The sequence below is a fragment of the Gymnoscopelus microlampas genome, assembly GCF_963454915.1.
Source record: "Gymnoscopelus microlampas genome assembly, chromosome: 23".
Classification (NCBI taxonomy): Eukaryota; Metazoa; Chordata; class Actinopteri; order Myctophiformes; family Myctophidae; genus Gymnoscopelus; species Gymnoscopelus microlampas.
In genome coordinates this window covers 11,911,865-11,928,467 of record NC_139960.1, presented here as the reverse complement: position 1 = coordinate 11,928,467, position 16,603 = coordinate 11,911,865, and the positions used below count along the sequence as shown (strand labels likewise).

Here is a 16,603-nt window from a genome sequence, read left to right as displayed (position 1 = left end):
CAGCACATTATATAAGAAATCGGCTCTCTCCACCTCATCAGCATTCTGCAGGGGGGGGTGTGTGTGTGTGTGTGTGTGTGTGTGTGTGTGTGTAATCATTGACCATTTCCTCTGATGTTTGACATAAGAATGTGTGTCACAAAGCCACATGTCTTTTTCTCACACCTCATTCTCTCTCTCGTCTCTCTATCTCAGAGTCTGAGCCAGAATCAGTCGGCAGATAAAGCTGTGTTGGAGGACAGGTGAGTAGTCTTACTGATTAGTTCTGAACAGCCCCCATAATGCATTGCAGGATGTGGTTCCAGTTCTGTTCAGCGTTCTGCTCGCTGACAGTCATGCCCAGAATCACTGAAAACACCTTGTTAAAATAGACATCTAAAATGGGAGTGGCTTAAATAGAAAAGTTGAGGTTTGCATGTGCTCCTGGTCTGTCTCCAGCACCAGCCTGCTGCCGCCTGTACTGGAGGAGGAAGAGGAGGGTATGCAGGATCAAGCTCAGGCACCCTCAACAGAGGTCACCATGGCAGGTAGGAGCAAATACCTTCAGAGATGAAAATTGTGTGTGTGTGTGGGAGAGAGAGAGAGCGAAAGAGAGATGACTCTGTGTGTGTGTGTGTGTGTGTGTGTGTGTGTGTGTGTGTGTGTGTGTGTGTGTGTGTGTGTGTGTGTGTGTGTGTGTGAGAGAAAGAGAGATGAGAGTGTGTGTGAGAGAGATGAGAGTGTGTGTGTGTGAGAGAAAACGAGATGAAAATGAGTGTGTGTGTGTGTGTGTGTGTGTGTGTGTGTGAAAGAGAGATGAAAATGTGTGTGCGTGAGAGAGAGAAAGAGAGATGAAAATGTGTGTGTGAGAGAGAGAAAGAGAGATGAAAATGTGTGTGTGAGAGAGAGAAAGAGAGATGAAAATGTGTGTGTGTGTGTGTGTGTGTGTGTGTGTGTGTGTGTGAGAGAGAGAGAAAGAGAGATGAAAATGTGTGTGTGTGTGAGAGAGAAAGAGAGATGAAAATGTGTGTGTGTGTGTGTGTGTGTGTGTGTGTGTGTGTGTGAGAGAGAAAGAGAGATGAAAATGTGTGTGTGAGAGAGAAAGAGAGATGAAAATGTGTGTGTGTGTGTGTGTGAGAGAGAGAAAGAGAGATGAAAATGTGTGTGTGTGAGAGAGAAAGAGAGAGATGAAAATGTTTGTGAGAGAGAAAGAGAGATGAAAATGTGTGTGTGAGAAAGGGAGATGAGGTGTGTTTGTGAGGGAGAGGGAGAGAGAGACTGTAAGACAGAAGAAAAAGTGTTTCACAAGTGTAGTTGTTTTCTGGCTCCATGTCTAGATGGAAGTGAAGAGATTGTAATTGCATACAGGCAAATCTCACTTCAGAATTTGATCGACTGATAACTGAATCGTCTTCCAGGAACGGATACCCTCGCAACTCTCCCCGACGGTGGCTCTCCCGACTCTGCGACCGTTCTGGGCTCCAGTGAAGCGGGGGTCACGCTCTCTGACCCCGGCCAGGCAGATGACGGCCGCGGCCTTTCCCTGCGTGGCAAGTTTAAAAGAGAACTGGTAAGTACTGCGTTTATCTTGTTTTCTTCTTTGCACTAACTCTTTGACTGCTAGATCAATAGTGTAATTGTGTACATTTGTGTACATTGTGTACATTTTTAAAGAATCATGGAATATTATTCTCTGTGCACGCCGCCCTCACGGACATCAGCTGATTACACGCACAGGGTTGTCGATGAGTCATTGTAAGAAGGAACAGATGTGATTTGAGGGTTAGGTTTCGCTCTTCTCAATGGTGTGATTGTGCAATTGGTGCTTTTAATTTATGATAAAATGCAGTCTGTCCGGCCTCGCCACTGTGTGTGTGTGTGTGGGAGAGAGAGAGAGAGAGAGAGAGAGAGAGGGAGAGAGTTGGAGAGCATAGTTTAACATTAGTTGCTCCTGGCGTCTTAGGATCCAGATACAGGCTATCGGTGGCAGCGTTTTAGAACACTGCACACAGTCGGCGAGAATGGAGCGTCACGCTGTGCTCTGAGGGGCAGAAAAACTATAGAACTAACTCGCCTTTGCGATGCTAAAGCCCCTTACACACCGAGGGCAAATTTTTCATGCGAATAATACGTTGTTTTTAACAACCTTATAAAGTCAATGCAAGCTTACATGGAGCGAAAAAGCGAAGCGAAAAAGCGTCTTTTAATTATTCGGAACAAGTCAGAATTTTGCATATATTCGCATATTCGCCGGTGTGTAATGACCTTAAGACCACGGTGTGAATGACGAAGAACGTGTCATGGACGGGGACGGCGGCGACGACGACGACAAACGATTGGATGAATTAATGTTTGAGAGATATCATCATGGGGAGAAAAAGAAAGAACTGATGGGAGAAGCATTAACGTTTGCCCGCGTCCTGCAGGAGCTGTCGAGGAGCATGGAGGCCATCGAGGAGCACAGGGTGCAGGAGGACCCGAGTGAGGTCAGCGTCGCCTCCGAGAAGGAAGGTGAGTTTGTCTCGTGGGAAAAAATGAAATGCCGTAAATTCATTCCAGGATGCTGTAGTTTCTGTTTTGTGAAAATGCCAGAGTCATAGGGTTGAAGAGAATAGTACCGTAATGATAGTCAGTATTATACTGTACCGCATATTACATAGTACCAGTGGTGTAAAGTAACTAAGTACATTTACTTCAGTACTGTACTTAAGTACTTTTACTTTACTTCTACTCCACTACATCTCAGAGGCAAATATTGTACTTTGAGGGGGTTCCAGGGGGTCCCCAGCTAAATGACACCAAATGGACCCTTATGGGTCTGTAACTCTGAGAGTGTACAAATGGAACCAAATGGACGCTAACGGGTCCATTTGGTTCCATTTGTACACTCTCAGAGTTAAATTGACATAGATTTTACAATATAAATTGGGGTCCAAGTGATAGAAATGCCATTAAATGGGGGTCTGTAGCCTAATGCATGTCAAACTGGGGGTCCTTGAAATTAAAATGGTTGAGAATCACTGCTAGAGAGCCGTAAAAATCTTCTCTTATGGGGGTCCCTGGCATATCTTTTCAAATGGGGGTCCGTGGGGTAATAAGTGTCAATTTGGGGGTCCTTGACATGAAAAAGTTTGAGAACCACTGGTTTACTCAACGCCACAGATGTAATATCCTTCCAGATGGTGGACAGATAGCATTTGAAATGCAATGCGTCATTTAGGCATTGAGCTGGTTTTGAGATGACCTTGCTAAACCTGTCCATCATCTCTTTGTGCAGTCGAGACGTCTGTGATCTCTGACGCCGGCAGTGACAGAGATGACAAGAATGGGTAACTGAAGAGCCTTTCCTGCTTTTATTCAGACTAATTGATTTTAAAAATATATATACAGATTGTATCTATGCTCCTGTCAAAACATTTTCTCTGTCTCTCTCTGCAGCTTGTCGGTCAATGACAAGGAGATTGAGGTATGTAAGGTATGCATTCCATTTTGAGTTTACGCCCAACCTGTGTGTGTGTGTGTGTGTGTGTAGCAGATATACAAGCTCAAATCGCGGCACAGAGTGCCGTACTATGAGCTTGTAGATAGGCTATTTTTTTTTAAATCGTGAAAATGTGAGCAAATCTTTGAATATATATAAATATATATATATTTTTAGAGCGAAAATGTTTATTCCGATGTTCCGATCTGTGCTTCTGGGGGTCCCTGGAACAACATATTTTGAGATGGGGGTCCGCGGGCAAATACATTTTGATACGTTTGGGTGGTCCTTGACATGAAACAGTTTGAGAACCACTGATATAGCAACATACCTTTTTTCAAAAAACTATTAGGATTTAAAGGACATTTTGTAGAGTCCCCCAGAAGCAAAGATTTGAGTTACAAATGTTCACTTTGAAAAATATACACATTCAAAGATTTGCACACATTTTCCAGATTTTTTAAAAATAGCAGATCTACAAGCTCGTAGCGTGCCACTCGGTGCCACTTTGGCTATTTTTGAATAGCCAAAGTGTAAAATAATGCTGTATTGTTTTGCTCAAATCAAAAAATGACACAGCTGCGTTCCAGGTCTTAATGGGTTAAGCACATAGACCAATCGATGCGCTTTTTAAATGATATTTTGTCATGTATGTTTTAGCCAAATCTAGCTTTTTAAATTTAAGGCAGCAAACAGGGCAATACAATTATAGTGGAAAGTATGCCTGCAAAGCCCCGCATCGCCATCTGGTGTTCACTATCACATTTTCACCAGTCACAGTACAGCGTGGTGTCTGCCTATGCGGTACGTTGACATGCGACCCATCTGTAGATTGGCTATTTTCATTAAATCAGGGGTCTTCAACAGGGGGTCCGGGACCCCTAGGGGGTCCTCAGAGCTACTATAGGGGGTCCGCCAAATCTTTGTGTGATAGGGTGTAGTTTTTTTACATTAACCACTTGAACCCTAGAATTCCTTTTCTGAGGGGAACATTATTACAAGCTCCCAACGCCTCGCGCTGCGAGGCGTTGAGAGCTTGTAGATCTGCTATTTTTGGCAAAAGGCTATAGGTGTAGAGGGAAAAAAGAGCAGACTAAGTAAAAAAAGAACATTAATCTGAAACGCAGTTTTATACAATATAGGGTAGGGGGTCTCTGCTTCATCTCGCTCTCATCTAGGGGGTCCTTGGCCTGAAAACGTTGAAGACCCCTGGGTTAAATTGTCATTTTTGTAGAAAATAAATGGCATGCCCAAAATGGAGACGACAGGGGGAAAGTGGTTAATCCAAGCAATGAAAATCACAGACTTTTGGTTCATTTCAAGCAGCAGAGTACTTCGCCCTATGGCATTTGTTAATGTTTACAGCCAGCGGCACAATATAATCCCAACGTACTGTACTGTACTGTAATGTGTATGCTTACAACAATGACTGACATTTACAGAATGTCTTCTTTGTTTTGTTTGACTGACATTTACAGAATGTCTTCTTTTGTTTTGTTTTGTTGTCGGTTCAGACGGAGTTCCAGCGTCTGTCGCTGGGCTTCAAGTGTGACATGTTCACCCTGGAGAAGCGGCTGCGCCTGGAGGAGAGATCCCGTGACCTGGCTGAGGAGAACGTCCGCAAGGAGGTCTCCAGCTGTCAGGGCTTACTGCAGGTGTGTGTGTGTGTGTGTGTGTGTGTGTGTGTGTGTGTGTGTGTACTTAAGTAAATGTACTTAGTTACTTTCCACCACTGCAGGGACGTCACAGGCTCTCAGAAGGTGGGGGGGGTGGACTATACCCCTTACTTTACACTTTGGCTATTCAAAAATAGCAGATATACAAGCTCATAGCGCGGCACCGAGTGCCGCGCTATGAGCTTGTAGATCTGCTATTTTTGAAAAAAATGTGAAAAATATTTGTAACTGTCAAATGTAAACAAATTCTGTATTTTCAAAATGTTGCGTTTTTTGGGCGGATTTTGTTACTTTTTTTTCGTGTTTTGGTTACTTTATTTCGGTGTTAGGGTTAGGTTATTTAATTCTTATTTTTGCCTGATTTTACCGATTTATTATCTTTTTTTTCTTTTCTTTTTTTTTTTTAAGTGGGGGGTATGAAATCACAGATCTGTGAGAGTGAGGGTGTCGCGTCGTACTCACAGTGAATGGCCGTGACGCCCCTGCACCACTGCTCATAATTAGGATGCATAATGTTAGGTGGTGTAATATTCGCCCCCCCCAGTTGAGTTGTACCTGTCGACAAGAATTCATTGTAATCACAAACTGCAAAGCTGTTGTCTACAGTATCAGTTCCTTGTTTTATCCTTGGCAAGTAACATGCAGTGGTGGAAGAAGTACTCCGATATTGTACCACAATATATTTTACCACAATATAAAAATACTCTTGTTACAAGTAAAAGGCCTGTGTTCAAAATGTTACTTGAGCAAAAGTGCAAAAGTATTGGCATCAAAATATACTTAAAGTACCAAAAGTAAATGTACTAACATGTTTGAATTCAAAGTTGTACTTAAGTACAGTACTTGAGTACATGTACTTAGTTACTTTACACCACTGGTAACATGCTTGGTGTTCTGGCTTGCACGCTTGAGCGAGTTTCATCCGTGCGTGCGCCTAAACACAAAGATAACTGCTGAGGTGGAATGAATGTAGGCCAGCTAGAAAGAATGACTTTTATAAACCTGTACACGCGCCAACACAACATGCAAAATGATTCACAGCTGATCGCTCTTGGATGGAACCGGTCTGGTTTGTGACTGTAACGTAAAAGAAACTTCCTGCTTGAGAAATAGACGTTTCACCTGCGGTAGTGAAAGACGGCCATTATGCCTCTTAGTTGGTATTCTTCCTGAAATCCCCCCAATAAACAACTGTCCAATCTTTAGCTATCAATGAATGGCAAGTTATTAATTGTATTTGTGAACAAAGCTGCACAAATCACATTGCATTGCAGCCTCTAAAGCTGCCCTATACAAGACAAATAGTGATGTCATGGTCTCCTCACTGACAAACTGTTATGATGGTCTCTGTCTCCTTTGTACAAATGGAAATGGTTGCAAAATTGCTTCACAAGAACGACGTTGATGTACGATAGATTATCAACTATGATTTATGAGTTCTACTTACTTGGGTTTTATTAGTCCACACACAGGACCACAATGGAAACAAGCCCTCCAAGGCTTTTTGTGTTAACTCATTCACTGCCAGATTTATTTCCGAAAATGTATATCCATTCGCCCAGATAAAGAAACGTGACCGCCCATTGCCTTGTAACAGCATGTGAATATGTGAATATACAATCTCTCGCCAAAAACGCACGTTTTCCTTACCTTTACAACTGGTCACAGAAAGTGTCTATCCATTATGATCCCATGACATATACATAGGATGCATGCGTACATACAGACAAACCTGTTCTAGTTAACCCATTAATACCTGGAACGCATCTATGTCACCTTAGATTTCTTTGGCTATTCAAAAATAGCAGATATACAAGCTCATAGCGCGGCACCGAGTGCCGCGCTATGAGCTTGTAGATCTGCTATTTTTGAAAAATCTTGAAAATATTTTTTTTGGTTTTTTTTCCAAAAAACTGTTAGGATTTAGAAAACATTTTTAAGAATCACCTCAGGCCTTAAAGGGTTAAGTAATGCTTTCTCTCTCTCTCTCACTCTCACTCACTCTCATGTATATTCCAGGCATTGACCCCTCTGTGTGAAGACGATAACCAGTCCATGGAGATCATCCAGAGACTCCAGAAGAACCTGGACATACTCATCCAGTCCATGACCAGGGTGTCCAGCCGATCGGAGATGCTAGGAGCCATTCACCAGGTGGGGACTGGGTGTGGGTGAACTGTATGTTTATGTACCTACTGTGTGTTCAGTACTACCTACTGTATGTTGTATGTATGCAGTGGCATGCACAGACATTTTGAGGGGCAGGTGCTCAAGTAAATTATATTTTGTTGACTTGGTCTGCTCTTTTTTCCCTCTACACCTATACCTCTTTGCCAAAAATAGCCGATCTACAAAAAAAACATTTTGTTGACTTGGTCTGCTCTTTTTTCCCTCTACACCTATACCTCTTTGCCAAAAATAGCCGACAAGCCCACAACGCCTCGCGCTGCGAGGCGTTGTGGGCTTGTAGATCTGCTATTTTTGGCTAAAGTTCTCCTCAGAAAAGGGATGCTAGGTTTCGAGTGGTTATGGTAAAAAGAAAAATCATATCACATAAAGAATTGGTAGACCCCCTGTAGTAACTCTGAGGACCCCCTGTTGAAGACCCCTGCTGTAAACGGGGGAAAAAAAACACTTTTTTTCCCTCTTTTTTTCAAAAGGGCCCTTCTGGTCAAGAGGGCAAAGGGCTCTAGCACCACCTAGAGTCTATCTGTGCACGTCCCTGTATGTATGTGCTTAGTACTGCATGTCTGTGAATTCTACTGTACGTGTATGTGTTCACCTACTGTTTGTGCTTCTATTCACCAGGTGGGACTGTGTGGGTGTACTGTACTGTATGTTGGGCTGTCACAATTATGACATTTTGCTTATGACAAAAAACTTAAAATGTAATGTACGAACAAGCTGTAATGCTTCGTATTATGGCCAAAACAAGCCATATTTAATATGTTATACTCCAAATCTGTTAAATTGTTTTGGGGAAATAGGCTCTATTCACAGCAGCCATATTATGAAGACATTCACAGGTGTTACCAATGATACTAATGAAGGCTCTGTTCCATTCTGATCAAACAGAGTCAGGGTGCTGATATTGTGCATGTTGGCTCACTGGAAACACTCTGTTACACCAGTGGGTCTACAGTTGGGGTCCAGGGACCCTCATGGGCTTCCAAATGGCCCCTTACAGGTGTGTAACTCTGAGAGTGTACAAATGGAACCAAATGGACCCGTAAGGGTCCATTTGGTTCCATTTGTACACTCTCAGAGTTATGGGGGTCGTGGAAACCACTGTGCTACACTAAATGGAACAGAGCCTTCATTAGTATCATTGGTAACACCTGTGAAGGAAGTGATAATATGGCTGCTGTGCATAGAGCCTATAGCCGATCTACAAGCTCACAACGTGTCGCTATGTGACGCATTGTGAGCTTGTAGATCTGCTATTTCCGCTATATCTGAAACATCTTCAAAATGGACAGTATGAACATTGTTCAACACGATTATGACGACTGTATGTATTGGTACAAAATGAAAAATCTTACATTCATGGGGGAGAATGAAACATTCCCTTGCTAAAGGCAAACATGACATTTGCATACAAAATAGTTTTGGAGACTATATAGGAACATCTGGGTTTTTGATGTTTCAGGCAGATGTACAGAATTTTTGGTATAAACCTCATGGAAATGTGCCATAGATTCCTTTCCCTCAGTGTTTGTATTGGGAAGTGGGTGGAGGTGATGAAACTGACCTACAGTAGGCCTGTCACAATTATTACATCATCGTCTAATCGCAATTATTTGAGATAATCACAATTATTTAGCAGAATCGTCAACAAAAACAAAGCAGATAATGTATAAACATAACCTGTGCTTCACAATAAAAAAGATTTGAAACAACAAAAACAAAGCAGAAATAGCAGATCTGCAGGCTTACAACGCGTCACACAATTCTTAGATTTTTTTAAAGTATAAAAGTTAAACAAAAAAAAAATCTTTGTATATTTAAGTATATTCTTCTACTTTTTGACGCCTTGTAAGCTTGTAGATCAGCTATTTCCGTTTTTTTTAAAGTCTACCGGTACATACAATGATTAAATGTCAGCAATTTCTTTGTAAATTTAAGGGGTTTTTTTTCATTATGATGAAGCCTTAAAGGCAATCTGAAAATTGTATTCATAATGTTCCAATGTTGAATGCCAAAAATACAATTACATCGTTAATCACAATTATTTGTATGACAATTAATGGTCAACTTAACCCATTAACACTTACCCTGCCCTAATTATTTCAGATTTTTTGCTGTTTTATGCCATGAGATATTTCATTGAAAAAAAAGTACTCAGGAGCTGAGATACAGCATTTTTTAGTTTTAAGTTAACAAGGAAGTGGATGGGAGTCTAGATCTTCGAAAAATCATATCTCCTTGGTCTTTGGGTCAAATAAAAAAAATTAAAAAATTGTTCTAGGCAATCAAGTGATGATTCTAAAAACGAGTTAACTCGTTCTAGGCCATCAATGTGTTAAGACCTGAGGCCGCGTCTAAATAAAATCTAAATCCTAAAAAAAAATCGGAAAAAAATATAAAAAAAATAATGTTCACGATTTTTCAAAAATAGCAGATCTACAAGCTCATAGCGCGGCACTCGGTGCCGCGCTATGAGCTTGTATATCTGCTTTTTTTGAATAGCCAAAGAAATCCTAAGTGACACGGATGCGTTCCAGATCTTAATGGGTTAAATGTGTAACCGTGACAGCCCTAACCTACAGTATGTTGTTGTTGTTGTTTGGTCCTCAGGAGAGTCGTATAGGAAAGGCGGTGGAGGTGATGATCACACACGTGGACAACCTGAGGAGGATGTACACCAAGGAACACGCCGAGCTGCTGGAGCTCAGAGAGACGCTCATGCAGAGCGAGAGGTCCTTCGGTTCACACAGTCAAGGTAAAGGCTGCCTCACATGCATACAGCACAGATTATGTTGTAGTATCAGTGGTGGAAAGTAACTAAGTACTTAAGTAAAGGTTTGAGGTATTTTTTACTTTACTGGAGTGTTTCCAGTTTACAGTACTTTTACTTACCACTCCACTACATCTCGGAGACAAATATTGTACTTTTACTCCACTCCAATTATTTGAAAACTTGAGTTACTTTGTAGATTTTGATTATTACAGTATTACAAAACATACAGTAACTATATACATGTCGTCCATTTGATGCGACGCATTGTGAGCTTGTAGACCGGCTATTTTCAAAAGATTTTTATACATTTGAAAACTTGAAATGGGACATTCTTTCTGCATTATGTGTACTTTTACTTTTGGTACTTTTAAGTACATTTTGATGCCAATACTTTTGTACTTTTACTCAAGTCCGTTTTTGAATTCCGAACTTTTGCTTGTAACAGAGTAATTTCTACATTGCAGTATTGATACTTTTACCCATTGAGACCTGGAATTAGGGTTTAACATTTTCCGGGAAATATCAAATTTTAATTCCCGGGAATTTTCAGACCTTTTCCCGGGCTTCCCGGGAATTCCCGTTAAAGTGTAAAAAAAAAAAAAAAGTGCCCACTAAAATGCATTTATATACTTAAATAGCCAATTTTACATCGAGGTGCCCAAATGTCCCTATTGTGTCCAGTGTCCACCTATGAACTTGCACTAATAATGACTTAAGTTGATTTTTTAAATCAAATAAATATAATATATAAATATAATATAGTGCCCTGGCGGAGATCTGCCCTGTTGCGAAGCAGCGGGTGAAGACGATTAACTTAAACGAGGAGCTGCGCTGTGCAGCCAAAACGCACTCAAACAATGTCAAACTCTAGCTGCTGAAATAAACGTTCCATTTGTATCATTATTGACAAGAGAACAGAACATGGATGTTGTTTGCAAAATGATTATTTATTTATTGTCCATCAGAGCGCCGGTGAGGTCACAGCTTATCTCTACTTTTGTAGGATATTGATTTGATAGCCTAAACTTGTAATTTGTTTGCAGTTATTAATTTATATTAGGCTGGGCTACTTGCTGGATATTAAGACTCCATTTTGGGATGTCGGCTGTATGTTGTCAAATGTATTAATCTATATTTTGTTGTTGATCAAATGTCGGGTTTTGTAGTGTGATTTTGATGTGCACATGCATGCGCTGCCGCCCGCTGCCACTGACAATCAATGAGACAGACAGCTGTTGTGCAGTTCACTTGTTGTACTGGGTAGTTAGTAAATGGTAGTTTGAACGTTCTAAAATGCAAGTGTAGGTAGGGTAGGCTACATTAATGATGATAAAACAATCGGACCACATCGGTCTAATAGCCTACTTTCGCTCTCTCTCTCCCTCTCTCTCTCTCTCTCTCTCTCCAGCTCTCCCGTCTCTCCTCTCTCTCTATCAAAAGTATTGCTTGGCTTGCGCGCATTTTAAGCTGGAATATAGGCTCGAAATCAAACCTACCCACTGTTTATGCAGCGTTTCACTTGATGTTGAATATCAACTAGTCAACTGGTGTCTACCGTATTGACAGCAGAGGAAACGTTGAAATCAGCGTGCGCAGGGCAGACATGGGGCATCACGGCCACTTGTGTTTTAATTTGTTCATTACTGTTACATTCAGTGCGTCACATATTGGTTCACAACGGGACGATGGGACCCTGCCCTGGTAAAGTAACTTGGCTAATTATAATAGTAATTCCTCCGCGCTGTAGATTGGCCTTTCTACTAATTAGTATTCATTTCTAACAAAAAAAAGAAAAAACGGGATCCCGGGAACCGGAGTCAGTTCCCGGGACGGTAAATAACCTCGGGATTCCCGTATCCCGGGAATCCCGGTGTTAAACCCTACCTGGAATGCATCTGTGTCACTTTAGATTTCTTTGGCTATTGAAAAATAGCAGATATACAAGCTCATAGCGCGGCACCGAGTGCCGCGCTATGAGCTTGTAGATCTGCTATTTTTGAAAAATCTTGATTGTTTTTTTTTCTTTTTAAAAAAAAAACTGTTTTAGATTTTTTTATAGAATCGCCTCAGGTCTTAATGGGTTAAGTAAAACATTTTAGTACTTTTACCACCACGGGTTAAGAGCACCTATCCTTATACTGTACAGACTTACATACTGTACAAATGTTTGCTCCTCTTCTCCAGATGACTTCCGGGGGAAGAAGCAGTCTCCATCACAGTACTACAAGGTGTGGCATGGATTCTACATTGCATTCAACTGTTCTAGCTTGAAATTTGAGGTCCTTTTCATGTCAAGGACCCCCAAATTGACATATATATATATATGTCCGCGGACCCCCATCTGCAAAATGTTCAAAAGAATTTCACGATTTTTAAAAAATGTTCAAAAATAGCAGATCTACAAGGTCTTCTATATCTGCTATTTTTGAATGGCCAACTTATAAATGGATAAAGTGGTTAACTACTTTAGCTGGGGACCTCCTGGGACCACCCCAAAGACCTCTGGGGGTCCCCGGACCCCACTTTGAGAACCAATGTCCTAGACCACCGACTACAGATGTTTGATATTTTGTCAAAATGTCCTATACATTTAACTTGATAACCAAACAAATACAAATGGTTTTGATGGATACAAAACATTTATATTAAACTTCCATATTATGAACATTTGACTTCAATTATACAATGAACAAGCAAACAATTACATATAAAACACACACACACACACACACAAACTTTATTTTACTGTATGTAACCACTTAATAAATACAAATACCTATCTACAAGTTTGCATATACAATATGTTGTGTGCTTTTAGATCAGCTATTTTTTTTAACATTCAAAGTGGTTGCATACAGGAAACCTGTCAGCTGGGACATGTCAGCTGCATAATTGGCTGTACCAGGGTCGTCAAAATAGTCAAATAATGGCCGATATATCGACCAAACCGATATAAACTGCTCAAAAAAATAAAGGGAACACTTTGATCCCTTAATTCTTTAGATTTTTTTCATGAACTGTGTACATAATGCGTGTGTACGAAAACTGCTCAAAAGAATTAAGGGATCAAAGTGTTCCCTTTTTAATTTTTTTGAGCAGTGTACAGTATATGGTCATGCTCTCCAGAGATGATTGCTTTGTTGTGTTGTTCTCGTCTGTCCCTGTAGTCGTCCTCCACACGGCGGGTCACCATAGCAGCCATTCCCCGCTCCCCTGGAAGCAGCATGCACTTTGACATGGTAAGTACTGGCATAATTCGTCATAATCGTTTCCACGTTAAAACATGTTCATATGCATTTTCAAACATTTTCCAAAAATAGCAGAAATAGCTGATCTACAAGCTTACAACACGTCACTTTGTGACCTGTTGTGACCTTGTAGATCAGCTATTTCCACTATTTAATTGTTTTTGGAAAGTATAACGTGATTAAATGTCATTTATTGGTATATTTAAGTTATTTGTCCGGTGCAAATTGTGATTACGAAGCCTAAAAAAAAAATGTAAAATTGTATTCATATATGTTCCAATGTTCAATGCCAAAATCACTATTAAATTGTTAATCGCAGATGAAAATCCCATCACTCCAAATAATTATAAGCTTTTGTTGAAAATTGTCATTTTATATTTGAAAGCTTCCGAGGTTCTTCTGTGTTTAAAAATGTTTCATGGTGCCTAGTCCGAACTTCTTTTTACATGACTCCAAGTATAAATTAAACGGTTAATCTTTTGGATTGTTTGAGGTTGTCATGCCTCAGCAGTGTTACTAGTACTATAACTAAAACAAACCGTATGGGGACTGTACCTTATTCCTGTAACAAACAGTACATAGACTAAGACCAGCATTGATACATCAATGGTCACTGTTGGAAGGTTGTCCAGCTGATCCTTATAAAGCCTGTGTTTGTTTACTGGTCACAGCTCAGAGCTCACCATTATACATTTGTATTTCCAGGGCAAAACACAGGATACCACAGATGACGGAGAGAGACGTAGATCTCCCTGGTAGGTATTTTTTTTATGTGTGTGGACAGGCTTGTGGGAAGACCAACTGGGTCATATCTGTGTACTGTGTGAAAGATTCAAGGTGTGTGTGTGTGTGTGTGTGTGTGTGTGTGTGTGTGTGTGTGAGAGAGCAAGTGAGAGACCGAGTGATTGATTGATTGATTAAATAAAGACGAGAGCAGTATTACTACACATGCTTGTTGCTGATTGAAGTCATTGGTGGCAGTTGTTTTGTTTTTTTAACCCATTAAGACCAGGAACGCATCTGTGTCATTTTTAGATTTCTTTGGCTATTCAAAAAATGCAGATCTACAAGCTCATAGCGAGTGCCACGCTATGAGCTTGTAGATCTGCTAAAATGTTTGCAAACTTTTAATATATATATTATTTTTTTTAAAGAGATTTTTTTTTTACAAAATCTTTGCTTCTGGGGGATCCTACAAATGTCTTCTAGATCCTAACAGTTTAAAAAAAAAACTTATGTTGGTATAATCAGTGGTTCTCACACTTTTTTCATGTCATGCCAAAATGTTATGTATTTGGCCGCGGACCCCACCATCTCAAAATACGTTGTTCCAGGGACCCCCCCAGAAGCAAAGATTTGAGTTACAAATGGTCGCTTTAAAAAAATAATTTGCACACATTTTCAAGATTCTTCAAAAAAAATTGCAGATCTACTACGAGCTTGTATATCTGCTCTTTTTGAATAGCCCAAAGAAATCTTAAAATCACACGGACGCGTTCCCGATCTTAATGGATTAAATGGCATATACCATGACATGATATATGGGGGGTTGTTGTTCACGTCTGCTCCTGTGTGTGTGCTATGGCGCCGTCTATAGGAAGAGCACAGTGCGGCCCCCGCTAAAGCGCTTTGTTAGCTCTGGTGCCTGGGTTGATACGGAGGAGCCGTCGCTCATGATGAGGGGGTAAGAGATGAGACCGATGGAGGGAGGAGAGAGCCATGTTTGACCACACTATGTTCTGTGTTCCACTCTGCACCCTGCACGTACACTACATTTCAGTGGACCCAGGTTAGAGTTCTCAACGGGCCTGAAAATAAAGGCCCCCGGGCCCTAACTGGGCCGGCCCGAAGCTCGGCCCGAACAATTGCCATACTTTTAGGCCCGAAAAAACCCGAAAAGGTGTCATTATGTGCTTGACCCATTAAGACCTGAAGCCGATTCTACAAATGTCTTCTAAATCCCAACAGTATTCTTTTTTTTCCCCGTAACTTATTTTTTATTGTTTTCCAGTTAGAAAATTCAACAGTCAAATAAACAAGTATGAGAATGACACATAGACAGAGAAATAAAATGAAATGAAAATAAATAAAGTAAAAACAAACAAAAAAGCATACAAAAATTGTGTTGAGGTGGGCGTTATAACACAAAGATTAACATATTTATGGATTCCCAACAGTATTCTGAAACGTATGTTTCTACATCAGTGGTGCTCAAACTTTTCCATGTCAAGGACCCCCAAAATGATATGTATTTGGCCACCGACCTCCATCTCAAAATGTTTTGTTCCAGGGACCCCCCAGAAGAAAGAATAGAGTTAAAAATGTCCGCTTTAAAACAATATATATTCAAAGATTTGCACACATTTTCATAATTTTTCAAAAATAGCAGATCTACAAGCTCGTAGCGCGGCACGCGCTACGAGCTTGTAGATCTGCTATTTTTGAATAGCCAAAGTGTAAAATAATGCTTTTTAGCTCAAATCAAAAAGTGACACAGATGCGTTAATGGGTTAATGTCCTCAAAGTCACGCATCCAGCAAGCTTTGAACTGAGCAGATCAGACCTTCCGTTCCAGAGATAATGGCCGTCTTGAAAACGGCCACTTTCGACGATTTTTTCGATTGAGTTTCGGCCGTTGTCGCCCGTTTTTCTTTAATAACACGGGCTAGGAAGGTCGGACGGCGACAAACTAGATACCTGAGTAAAGTCCGCTTTGAGCTGCATCCAACACATCCACTGCCATTTCCGCCGGCCTTACCGTTAGGCCGCTAGGGGCAGTTGAAATGTATTTTTGGGGTAATGGGTAATAGTTTAGATTTTTTTTTCTTTTTTTTTCTCGGAACCCCATGCTCGGCCCGTCCCGACCAATTAGCATAGATTTTGAGCCCGGCCCGAAAACGTTGGGTATAGGGTTCGGGCCGAATTTGAGAACTCTAACCCAGGTGCATAAAGATGGCCCTTTCCCCTGTGTGGGGGTCTGTCTCGGTGTGTCCCCCACACTGTGCCACGTCCAACGTCTTAAAGAGTGGTCGCTGGTCATGCCAATGATGTCAAACGAGCAGTCGGCCATGTTTTGTGCACCTGGTCCAAGGTTTTGGGCATGTCCAGTGTCTATCAAAAGTCTACGTCAAAATGGCAGCATTATGAGTTTAATGAATCTCCCCAGATATAATATAATGACTCTTTTTACTTTTACTTCGCTAAATATATAATTAACTACTGTAATTGTTCATAATTGTGCAAAACTATCTGAAAATCA

General features: G+C 40.8%; 1 protein-coding gene across 1 annotated transcript in view; it reads left to right on the top strand.

The window, feature by feature from the left end:
• Positions 1 to 16,603, top strand: part of lrmp (lymphoid-restricted membrane protein) — a gene marked incomplete at its 5' end in the record, with an annotated part of 66,444 nt that overhangs the window by 44,193 nt on the left and 5,648 nt on the right. The window contains 13 exons of the mRNA XM_084050099.1: positions 196 to 242; positions 439 to 527; positions 1,398 to 1,549; positions 2,406 to 2,490; positions 3,257 to 3,308; positions 3,418 to 3,445; positions 4,975 to 5,115; positions 7,156 to 7,290; positions 9,934 to 10,078; positions 12,281 to 12,324; positions 13,264 to 13,335; positions 14,050 to 14,099; positions 14,942 to 15,028. Coding sequence (XP_083906225.1) covers positions 196 to 242; positions 439 to 527; positions 1,398 to 1,549; positions 2,406 to 2,490; positions 3,257 to 3,308; positions 3,418 to 3,445; positions 4,975 to 5,115; positions 7,156 to 7,290; positions 9,934 to 10,078; positions 12,281 to 12,324; positions 13,264 to 13,335; positions 14,050 to 14,099; positions 14,942 to 15,028 — 1,127 coding nt within the window. The remainder of the gene's footprint in view (positions 1 to 195; positions 243 to 438; positions 528 to 1,397; positions 1,550 to 2,405; positions 2,491 to 3,256; positions 3,309 to 3,417; positions 3,446 to 4,974; positions 5,116 to 7,155; positions 7,291 to 9,933; positions 10,079 to 12,280; positions 12,325 to 13,263; positions 13,336 to 14,049; positions 14,100 to 14,941; positions 15,029 to 16,603) is intronic.